Source organism: Nestor notabilis, unplaced genomic scaffold (genome assembly GCF_000696875.1).
Source record: "Nestor notabilis isolate BGI_N333 unplaced genomic scaffold, ASM69687v1 scaffold2767, whole genome shotgun sequence".
NCBI classification, from domain to species: domain Eukaryota; kingdom Metazoa; phylum Chordata; class Aves; order Psittaciformes; family Psittacidae; genus Nestor; species Nestor notabilis.
In genome coordinates, this window is record NW_009936764.1 from 58,406 (window position 1) to 70,478 (window position 12,073).

The 12,073-nt window shown below is 36.5% G+C and overlaps 1 protein-coding gene across 1 annotated transcript in view; it reads left to right on the forward strand.

Moving 5' to 3' along the window:
- The window catches only part of ZDHHC17 (zinc finger, DHHC-type containing 17), a 56,164-nt gene that overhangs the window by 40,805 nt on the left and 3,286 nt on the right, over positions 1-12,073 (forward strand). Inside the window, exons 11-15 of the mRNA XM_010018507.1 lie at positions 2,793-2,855; positions 4,096-4,189; positions 7,988-8,071; positions 8,515-8,672; positions 10,917-11,011. Coding sequence (XP_010016809.1) covers positions 2,793-2,855; positions 4,096-4,189; positions 7,988-8,071; positions 8,515-8,672; positions 10,917-11,011 — 494 coding nt within the window. The remainder of the gene's footprint in view (positions 1-2,792; positions 2,856-4,095; positions 4,190-7,987; positions 8,072-8,514; positions 8,673-10,916; positions 11,012-12,073) is intronic.

Consider the following 12,073-nt stretch of genomic DNA (forward strand, 5'->3'; position numbering starts at 1 on the left):
CCTTGCTGAACTGGGTAGGAATTACAAAATGCAGCTTCTTCAGGCAGATGCATATGGCTATGAGTGTTCTAGATTTCTTACATTGCAGTTAATCAATCTTTAAAATGATCTATTGGCAGGGTTATAAAGCAGTGTAGTACATGTGCCTTACCTTTGTGCAGTGTAGTGCTTTCTCACGTTTTCATAATTTGTCTGCAGGTATTTAATGTTGAGTTAGCCTTTACCTTTGGAATAAGCAACCAAAAGAATTCTTTTCATTCCAGTTGGCCAAGTTAAGTGTATTTAGAAATGTGTAGTAGGCAACAATTTTGGGTGTTTATTCTTCCGATATGTCCTTTCTTCTGTGTTGCAAATTAACCCAAGTCAATGTTAAAATAAGTAAATAAAGAAAATTTTCTGGCAGTTCAGAAGCATAGAAAATAGACCCAAGGTTTACAAAGCACAACAACGTACTCTAGCTTGAGTGCTTCTGGGACTCTGAATAAGTTCAGTGAGTTATATTTAGAAGTGATTTATCTGCTCTGGTTCAGTTCTGTCCTCCTGAGCTTTGGGATCTTGCTTGTGGATGATACTGAACTCCAGTGTTGAGCATCACACCATGTACATTCTGTAGTGTAATTGTCGTGGTTCAAGCCCAGCCGGCAACTTGGAACCACGCAGCCGCTCGCTCACTCCCCCCCTTTTCCTTCCTCCCCCCGCTCCCGGAGGGATGGGGAGGAGAATCGAAGGAATGTAACTCCCACGAGTTGAGATAACAGCTCTCCAGTAACTAAGGTATAATACAAACCACTACTGCTACCAATAATAATGATAAGAGGAATAACAAGGGAAAAGGACACAACCGCTCCCCCCCCGCCGACCGATACCCAGCCCGACCCGAGCAGCGATCTGGGCCTTCCGGGTAACTCCCCCCAGTTTCTATACTGGGCATGACGTGCTGTGGTATGGAATACCCCTTTGGCCAGTTTGGGTCAGGTGTCCTGTCTCTGCTTCCTCCTGGCTTCCCCTCCTCTCTGGCAAAGCATGAGACTGAGAAAGTCCTTGGTCAGAGTAAACATTACTGAGCAACAACTAAAAACATCGGTGTTATCAGCATTGTTCCCAGACTGAAAGTCAAAAACACAGCACTGCACCAGCTACTAAGAAGGAGAAAAAATGACTGCTGTAGCTGAACCCAGGACAGTAATGTATGCTCCCACTGAGATCAGAGGAGCTACTTATGAAATTGTTCAAATATATTGTATGAAATTGTCCAAGGTATCAAAAGGCACACCAGCAGCACTGAAATCTTGGTAGATACGTCTCATTGTGTGTTTTACTTTCTGTTCATCTGGCTTATTTACAAAGTTACTCTTGTGAGGGATGCCCTTTATCTTCAAGTCCCGTAGTGGGGATATTAGAGCAGTGAGGGATGGCAGAGGAGGATGAGAAAGGAATGCAGAGTACTGAAGTTGACAAACTGCATTAAAAGGCTTGTGAATGGCAGTGACTGGTTGGAAAGGGGATCTGAAGGGTTGCAGTGGTGAAGGGAAGAACACTGGCCCAATAGCAAATGGAAATACAAGTGAGGAGAAAAAATAGTGCAGCTTTCAGCACTTAGGAGCGTGAGAAAACTGTCAAGTTTGTTCCTCATTTAGCTGAGATTGCAGGGAAAGCATGAAGACACTGATTTACCCCCAGCCTGTTGACTGTAGCTTTTACTGGTTACTTTCAAGACAAGTTTCCATAAATTTTTCATAATCAGAGTAGTCTTTTGGAGGAAAACTGCAGCTACAGTCAAGATACTCACCTGAGTGGTCATCATCTTATTAAGGAAGTTACGTTTGTATTGCTATGATGAGAAAATAGTTGTAAGGACTGTTTTATTGCTTCTGCAGTTAGAAACCGCCTATATGCACATACGCGGTTTGAAAGGGAGCAGTAGCTTAACCTATTTGCCATTAGATTATTTATGCTGAGAGAATTTCTTCTGGTTCAAGGAAGGTTATTCTGTAAAAGATATTTTCAGGTTATTTTCCAGATGTTACGAATCTCAAAGTATCATTTAAGTCTCACATGGCATGATTTCAGCTGCTGGATTTAAAAATTGTTGGAAACCATGTAATGAAATGGTAGGTTCCTTCTACTCCAACAATTAAGTGGGTGCTGAAGGAGTGTATAAAATTAAAGCAGCCCCCTCTCATTTAATGTTAAATTATAGGTGTGCTTTAAGTGATACCTTCTTCTGTGTATCTCTTGACCCATAAGCATAGCATTATCAGTCAGAGGAGGTTTGGTTTGCATTATTTGTTTTGTTTTTTTTTCTTGAAGCTTCAACATCTAAGGAAAGAGGTGAATGTAGATTTAAAGCTTTTGATGGGATACCACTGGAAAGAAAGCCAGGTTTTTAGACTGGCTGATCCTGCTAGCTGGTTTTATTTATGTTCCCATTTGGAAATTCAGCTGCATTAATTCTAATAGGTTTAACAACAGGTTAGTCAAACTGGTGCTAACCACTGTGTGGATGTATCTATCAAAATTAATATAAGCTTGCTTTTTCTCTTATTAAACCTAGATAGACTAGGAATAAGTCTGAGCTAGAATTAATTGAGAAGTAAATGTGCATATTGGTTTAATAAAGTAGGTTTAAAATCAATTTCAGCTGAATTTAAGTTCTTCCAGTGTGGAAAGTACCTGAAATGAATAAAGTTCACAACCCTAGGTCTGAAAAGCAGCTATTACACCAGCTGTCAGCATTTGTTTATGTGCCAAATTCTAATTTCTTACTTACCTTTTCCCTCATTTTTCTGCAGACAATAGTAGAACTTGCAGAGACAGGAAGTCTGGACCTCAGTATATTCTGCAGTACCTGCTTGGTAGTGTATTTTTTAATCACTTGCAGCATTGATTTCTGTTATGTTAAGCCAAAATTAGATATTCCTATACCAAACACATTTTTGGCCCTAATAATGCAATTTCAAAGGCAGCATTTATATGTAATCCTTGATTTAAGCTATGTTTTCAATTGATATGTCTATACACCAAAAAAACTGCAACAATAAGAGGAAAACAAATAATCACTGTGGAAATAACTTGCTGGTGTTGAAATCCAAGTATCCAATATATCTACCTAGATGGTTGGCTATACAGATAAAAAGTTATGAAGAAAACCACTTTTGTAACTCACAATAAAACTGCGGTGCTTCTAGTCAATTTATTTTCCGCCAAAAAAAATCAAGTGTATTTCTCAATTTGACAGTAATTGTAGGGGATCATAGTTTTTTTTAAGCTTGCCAAATTGAAAGCAAATGCTTTTCTCGAACTAGTTTCGCCACAGAAAATATAAAAGGGAATAATTGCTTAAGTAAAAAAAGTAACCATAGTAAATGCAATGTCTTTCTTTTATAGAAAGTTAGCTAGTAAATATAAAATCATCAAGGTTATCAGTGTTACACTGTAATGCTCTGATCTACGTAGAGCATGAATGATATAATATTCCCTACATTTAATCTGGAAAATTATGTACTGATGTGGCATGTTAAAAATGGTGTGTGTGTATATACACCTATATCTCAGAATACTTTTATATCAGTTCTTTTTTGTTGCCATTTTACATTTCTTTCAAATCATAACCTTTTTTAAAAAAATGTTGGGAGTAACTTAGCTTTTTAAGTTCTACCGAGTTCCACTCATTGAGTCATATTCCTGTCTTCAGAAAATAAGCTGGGAGAGTTTGTTACAGCTCAGTTATGAATGATAGTGACAGAATTGTAAAATTCAGACTCATTCTGTATCTTCATTATTGAAAAGCTGAAATGAAACTGGTTGCTATATAAAGCTCAATAGCTGGAGGTGAACTTTGTATGGAAAAGAATCCTGTATATATAACAAGAATAGTGTGAAAATCATTTTGATGTGGTTGTATAGATGTTTGTGTTAAATAATGTATAGATAAAGCTTAATACCTAAGATTTCTTTAAAAAATAGTATCAGGTTTGGACTTTTTTAAGGGGTTAGCAATAGCAAAATCAATTTACATCTAAATGTGGGGAGGGTCCTATTTAAAATATGTGAGGATTTTTTGCTTTTCTAAACAAATGTTAATAAACCTTACAGATACGGAAGCCAGTGAGGTCCAAACACTGTGGTGTGTGCAATCGATGTATAGCAAAGTTTGATCACCACTGCCCGTGGGTGGGTAACTGTGTAGGTGAGTAACTTCCTAAAATATGATGTTGTCTTAACAGATAAAGAAGGAAAAAGCTTCTGAAATCCACCCTGGGTGTTGTACAGGTTTGTGTCTGTTCTCGTTTCATGGTGAAAGTGACTTGGCTTCTGCCAAAGTCTGAGGAAGAACTGTTGAGGACTTCTGCTAGAGGGAAAAACATTTTCAGTATTCAGCTTAATTTTTCTTTTTTATATGCAGTTCTCTGCATTATTCTCATTTGTATTGTCTGTAATATACTCATCCTCAGAATTGTTCTTTGTCTAATTCAGTTTCCTATGTATATATTTTTATTAATATAACCTCAATTAAAAGATGCAAAGCTTAACTGCTTTTTAATGTCTGCAGAAAAGGCATGTACCAATTCCACAATGGACTATTATCCATTGCGTAAGATAAAATCCTTTAATCTTTACCAATAATTTTCAGCAATTTAATGGGAAAGTGTACTTATTCAGAATGTCATGATGATAGCAGCTAGATACAGAATGACTTCCTATTGAGATATTCTCCTCTTTTTGACTCCCCAGGTAGTCACTTATTATCCCCAGTGATGATGAAAGGAACATGTATAGAACAAGAACAAAGTCTCTAAATGCTACTATTCCCTGTCATACATTTTGAGAAACTTATCTGAAAGCCATTATTATGCAGGGGACATTGAATACTTCACAGCTAGGAAATGAGTGCAGCCTGCCTCACTGGTTTATTTTTCTAGGATACAAAGCAGAGGTAACTTTAATCTTGGGGAGGAATTAGGACCTGGATTCATTGGCAGCTGATGGCCAATAAATGCTTCATTGTGGTCCTTCCAGTTATATATAATAATGGATAGTCACAGTAGTTTGGTCTTGTGCTGAAGAGTAAAATAGTCGTGTTGGCATTTGACTTGTAATAACACATCACTGAAGTCTCACTGAGATGGACTTGCATCACTCCCTTCTATTCTACATTCCCTATTGATATTACTACCTGAACTACTATTAATTTGTATTTTAGATGTACAATAAAGAACTAAGACATTTTTAATTAAAACAGGCAAGGGAGCATGGGCTCAGGTTTTGGAGAATTGTTAGTGACTGTTTTGCAAAAGTGCAGAGGAGTACTTGTCAATGGGACAGAAGATCCAGTATTTTAATCAGTAACCGGAAAAGCATGAAAAACAGACTGGGAGGAAAGACCTTAGTGTGTGTGTAGTAAGAGAGTGAGTACTGGGATTTTTTAAAAACTGTTTTTTTAAAACAGTGGTGATGGAAAAACAGAATCTGTCTCCTGGTGGTCTTGTACTGACTGCTTGGGATAACTGGAGGTAAAAGTAAACATTAGGACACTTGAAAGTATGCTGGGAAAAAAAGCATTAGAAATCACACTCTGGGAACAGCCTGAACTGGAGTGAGCAATGGTGTGAATGACCTTATATGGCTTCTCTGTTGCGCTTAGATTGGTACATGGTGACTCTGAGCATAGGATTACAAACCAGAATCCAGTCTTAAAACAGCATTCCTGGTATGTTTGCCAAAAAGGGAAACATGAATCACACTTTTCTGGAATGGTGGAATTTGGAAATATCTTGTATAGTCTTCCTTTCAATGTGTTAGAAGGATAAGAACTTTACTAAAGATAGGTCTGAGAAATACTCTAACAGTGTGTACAGACACTAAAAACATTTGGGAATAAGACTTGGCACATAAAGGAGATTGAGAGAGATTATTTTTACCATTCTGAAGAGGCTGACAAAAAGTATAGACTGTTTGAAATATAAATTCATTGGCAATTGGGGCAAATTATTTTTATTATACCCACAAAATTTTAGTTAAAATTGCAGTGAGCAAGTCTCTAAAGGTGATTATACTTGTCTTTTAGTGGAGTATCAAAATAGCAGTATGCTTTTTATGGTTGGTTGTTTGAAAATTACAAATACTAAACTTGTAGTTACATTTCAAACACAAACTGCAGACCAGCAACAGAAATTTAGTCTTCAAGTAATAGCATGAAAGGAGCTAGACCCAAATTTTAAATTGTTCAGTCACATGGGTTCCGCTGATGTTGTACTGAATTATTGTCCTCATAGCAGTGACTCAGAAGGTAGGTCTTCTGTATATAAGAAATTATTTTATGGTTTCCCCTAATCAGGATTCTTCTCCAAGGAGCTAAAAGTAAAGAAAAATAAAGAAATGAACAAACAGTCTAAATCACTCACTCTAACTTCATCAATAGAAAATGAATTATCTTTATTATATGTTACAACCATATAGAAGAAAGTAGCATCAATTCTTACAGCATTGTTTTAGCTGTGGAGGATAACAGACTGTATTCCTGCCAGACCAGGGTGAAACTGCAGAGCATAGTGCTGTGTTTTGTCCAGTCTTGTTCACGATAGAGAAGAAAGGCAGTTTCTCCACTTCTTTTTCCAAAGTCTTTTGGTTTTTAAGCTGTAACCAGGATTGTGCCTGTCTCTTTTACGGTTTTGAAATGCTACACAAATGATTTTACCGGATACAGATGGATTTCCTGTTAAGTAGCATTTGGTTTACTATCATTGAAGATGCTGCTGAATGAAGCATCTCATCAGATGCATCTCAGATGGACCTCTAGGTCACTGTTTAACTTCCATTTTTCAAAAGAATGTCTTTAATGAAACTTAACAGTTCTGAAATTTAGAATGCAAATGAAAGTTATACCTTAGGGACATTCCCAGCACTGTTTCTCGTATGCTTTAGGTGATTGAAGGCAATGTTACAACATATTTTATGTCTTCAGGAACTTGTTTGATTTTTCAAGGAAATGTGTTTAGTCTAGCTCGTATTGTATGTGTAATTTTCCTCATCTCTTATTTATACAGTCTTTTAGTTCACTTGCTAAAAGCACTTTATCTTCTGCCTCCAGAGGATGCTCTTGTTTTAGCAGGCAAAACATTTGACATAATGAAGTAGTAAATGCTGTGTTGGTAGATGGTGACAGCCAAATCTTTTGTAGCTCATTATCATCTCTGAGGGTTTAGTTACAGCCTAGAACAGTTGGAAGGTTGCAACAGTGGACATATTTTACAAACAGAGGGAAGACTTAGTACCTCACAATTATGATGTATTTGCATAAAAGACATCTTTTTAGCTCTATTAATGTTAAAAATAGATCAGTCTTTCTGAAGAAACTGAATTTTCTTGCATTTGAATTCTGTCTTAATGAATGGGATAAAAAACATTCTGCTTATTTTAGCCAGGTTGTCTGTTCAGTTACATGTATTTGTTTTACAAGTTCTGTTATATATTTTATTTTTAGCTTCCTCGACCAGGTTTAAACCTAAGTTGTGAGTTAGCTTATTATGAAAGGAGGTTTTATATTTATTCATGTTTTTATTTCTTTTAAGAAAGTGAATGCTGCAGTCCTATGATTTTTTCAATGGAATTTTGAAACTACTGATCTGTAATTCCTGGCTGTTCAGGGCTCTGCAGCAGCTGTCACCAACATTGTTCTAAATCAATAATTTTATTAGCTCATGGAAGGTTACAGATGAAATGCATTTGTGCGAATTGCAGCTATAATGTGACAGAAATTGAAGAAAATAAAACATTGCTTTGTTGTCTGAAAAGTATAAAAAAAGAGAAATCATAAGTAAACCAGCTGATTTCACAGTCTTGAAGTTATATTGGCTTAATATGGGAGACTAATGTTTCTGTATACAATAAGCAGCAGTAATCTAAGCAAGCAATCAAACCTTCTGGTGTAGTGTTGTCTGTCTTCTAAAAGCGTAGTAATGCAATACCTGTTTTTGTGCAATTTTAGGAGCAGGGAACCACCGCTATTTTATGGGATACCTGTTCTTCTTGCTTTTTATGATCTGCTGGATGATTTATGGATGTATCTCTTGTGAGTAAATAAGGGGGTTTTGCCTTTTTTTTTTTTTTTTTTTTTTTTTTTTTTTTTTTTTTTTTTTTCCAAACTTTTTTTTTTTTAATTGCCTACAAATACTTTGTTTGTCTCCTGGTATAAATTTTTACAAGTTTCTGCCTCATCGGAGTTTTGGACATTTTTATTCTGGAATAGAACTGCACATTACTCATAGACTATATTGGGTATTTTAAGTTAGACGATGATGTTTTTCTTGTCCTAGATTTTTTTCTTTGTCACAGCCAAGTATGTGCATATGTCATGTATTCAAGGAGTTGGGAAAGGAAGAGAGAACAAATAAAACTGTTCTGGCACATTGTCACTTTCTTATTTAATACATTTGAATTTTGGCATTATGTTGATGTGCTGCAAACATATCTTAAACCTTTTGTATGTTTTCTGACACTTTGTTTATTCTCTAGACTGGGGGTTCCACTGTGAGACAAGTTATGCAAAAGATGGATTTTGGACCTATGTTACACAGATTGCTACCTGTTCTCCGTGGATGTTCTGGATGTTTCTAAACAGTGTTTTTCACTTCATGTGGGTGGCTGTGTTACTCATGTGTCAGATGTATCAGGTATGGAAGAGCCCTTCATTTGTAATGCTGAGTTTTGGGAGTGACATAAGAATATCTAATAGTTCTCTCATTTGAATTTTAATGTTCATTATGCAAGATCAAGTGTTTAGTCTCTCAGCCACGCTGGAAGAGGCCAGCATCTGTTGTCTCTGGATATTAGGCATTATTCACTTCTCATTCACTTGTGCCTTTATGGAGTTTTTGTGGGGGCAAGAGATTTAAAATACCTACCTCAAGCTTTCTATTCTCAGAATGACAAAAAGGCAAAACAGGCCAGAGAAAGGCAATAAATACTAATAGAGGATAAGATCTGTTGGTTGAACTTTGAATAATGCAATGTGTCATTAGGAGAAAAAGATGGTAACTTCAAAGGGACGCAATAGTTTCTTACACTGCTTCAGTGTGATTTGAGACTATGCTACTGTAGTGTAATTTGACCAAACCCAAGTCTTTGTGTTTCTTTTTAAGGAAAGACAAGTCATACTGAAAGCCTTTAAGTATGACTTGAAAGTCTTTCAGTGTGACTTGTCATTAATGAACCATGAGACTTCCTGATTTAATCCTTTCAGAGATCTTGGAAATAAAAATAATCCTCTAAAGCTTAGATACAACTTTTCAGGAAATTTTAAGGTTTGTCCTCCTTTCTCTACAATATTCATCATTTATAACATATATCAATTTCAAAATCTTTTATGTGTGAGTGATAGCTGTTCAGTCTTTTAGAGGTCTTTCCTGCCCACAATGAACGAGCAGAGGTAACTACATGTATTTCAGGTGGCTTTAAAGCAGTCTAACCCACCAGACTTGTAGCAGATTAAGCATGTAACTTTCTGGAGAGCCTTCCATCATACTTGCATTGTGATCCATTCAGTTCCCCATTGAGGATTCCTGTTAATGGGATCTTTGTACAAATGAATCTTTGCATTATGCCATTTAGAAAAATACGTCTCATAGTATTTTGTATCATTAGTGCAATTAAGTAAAATAATAGCATTTGACTTCTTTAATAGTCCTGGAAAAATGAAAACTGAGCACAGTCATATTACTAAATTTCCTAAGAGTTTTATGCATACAAAGCTTGGGATTATTCTTGGCAAATGTCTTTGGCAAATCATCATTTCCCGTAATGATGAAATGGATAAAAATATTCCCTAAAATGCTTCCTTTGATTTGCAAATGCATAGCCCCTAATTTTGTTGCCTGGGGTTTTTTTTGTTTGTTTGTTTGGGGTTTTTTTGCCTCTCCATCGTAAAGTTTGGACCTGGACTTATTGAACTGGCCAGAGTTATTGTCAAAACACTGCCTGCTATCTTAAAACCTTTACTTCCTACTTCAAAAGGTGGCTGTTGAGCTCACTGATATACATAGACATGAAACTTCATAGGGTTTCATGGATACAAAAGTAATGCTTGAGATACTAAGTACATCCAAATGAGGCAAGACAGCCCAAACTTAACTTTTTAAATGTTCTTGCTTCTGCAACATGCAGTAGAATTGACTTTTTATATTTCACAAGGAATGACAAGATTTTATCTTCCTGTAGAGTATAAGACTGCTGTGGACCTTCTCACATTTTTGTTTCCAATTACATCACATTAAAGTAAGATATCCTTTTAGGCTAACATAGATGGAAAGCTGTTACAGAAAATCATAGCCTTTGGGCCAAACGATAATGGAAAAAGGAAAAAACACAAGTAACAACAATCAAAAACACCCCACTCTTTTTCTGGCCATCTTTTTGTCTTGCAGACAGAAAAGTTATGTTGCTGCAACACGTGTATAAAACAGGAAAAATATACTGATGGAGCTAAAACTAGAATGTCAGGAGGAAAACAAGGTCGTTCAAATGCTGTGTAAAATAACTCCTGAATCTGTTATTTACAGTGCACTTCAGCTAGCGATGTAGTAAAGGCATCTCTTTCTTATGGACTAAGAAGTCACAGTTTATTCTATGATCATGATTTATTTCTGATCACTTTCAAAAGTAAATCTTCTGCACAGTGTGGCACAGGTGTGCTATGATATTTTACGCTGGGACCTGGTAATTTCCCCAGACAGAAAATTCCTTCTTCAAGAGAAAGAATATAAACCAGTAAACTTGGTCCTTGTTTTTCAGTCTGGTTAATGCAGGGCTTGTTTGTATGTTTTTACATGAGCTAAATTGCTTACTCTTTTTTTTTTTTTTTTTTTTTTTCTTTCTTTTTGTTTTCTTTTTTTTTTTTTTTTTTTTTTCCTGTCTTACAGATATCTTGCTTGGGTATCACGACAAATGAAAGAATGAATGCAAGAAGATACAAGCACTTTAAAGTTACAACCACATCTATTGAAAGCCCATTCAAGTAAGTTTTAAAGTGCAAGCATATTTCTTATTTGTGCAGCTTTTCATACATTTGAATTATGCAGCTTGTTGAAACAGAATATGGCTAAATACTTTCAGAGGGTTTTCATTACTTGGAATGCTGAATCTGTCAGCTATTTTTACAGTAACAGATTCTATCCAGTTAAACAAAGCGATAACCATTTTGTAATGCCTCTAGACAGGGATGCCTCAACACAGAAAAGAGTGCTTTCCCAGCAGTGGTCATAATTTGCTGTAGAGCTTATGGTGAAATAAATACTTTCTTTATAAATCAGATGCTCAGACCAGAGGTAGTTTATTGCATCATTTTGACCTGGATCTTCACTTCCACACCAGGCAGTTTCTCCTGATTGATATTTAATGTGCTGCTGAATTTGCTCTGTGCAGTAGCTCGCCTTGCTCTCTTTACTATGAAAGAAGCAGCAGCACTTCCTTCCTGCTCAGGAGGAAGACCATGGGCAAAGCTGTTTTGGGGAAAGAGAGCAGGATGTCCCAGGAACTGAAGTGGGTGTTACATGGATGAAACATGGGCTTTTGGGTATCAGTATGTAAAGGGTAGGTTGGGATTCTGGTTTCTGTAATGCTGAGGGTGCAAGCTGAAAGAGAGAGAGGGAGTCGGGGATAAAATAGCTCTGGGATGGAAATAGGGCAGCATGGAGCAGCTTGTGGAGCCAAAGCAGGAAATAAATGGAGGCATGAGGCTGGTATATTGGTGGGTTGAGATCACAGTACAAAAGGAGCAATGAAAGGACAGAAGCTGTATGGTTGCAGTCTTCCAACAGATTAGATTTGTAACAAAAGCAGGTGATTATTTTGCCTGAAGAACACAGGGTGGTGCATGGGATAGGAGAAAACTACTGGTTTGATCCCCAAATTAATGTCACATTCACAAACCATTTCACTGAAATAGCTGCTATTATAAAAATGACTCCTGAAAGTAACACCAGGTGTCTAAAATAACTGACTTGTCAGATGAACATCACCTGTCAGATGAAGCATCAACATCAAGTAGTTGTCATCTTCTTGTTGCTTAGAACCGCTC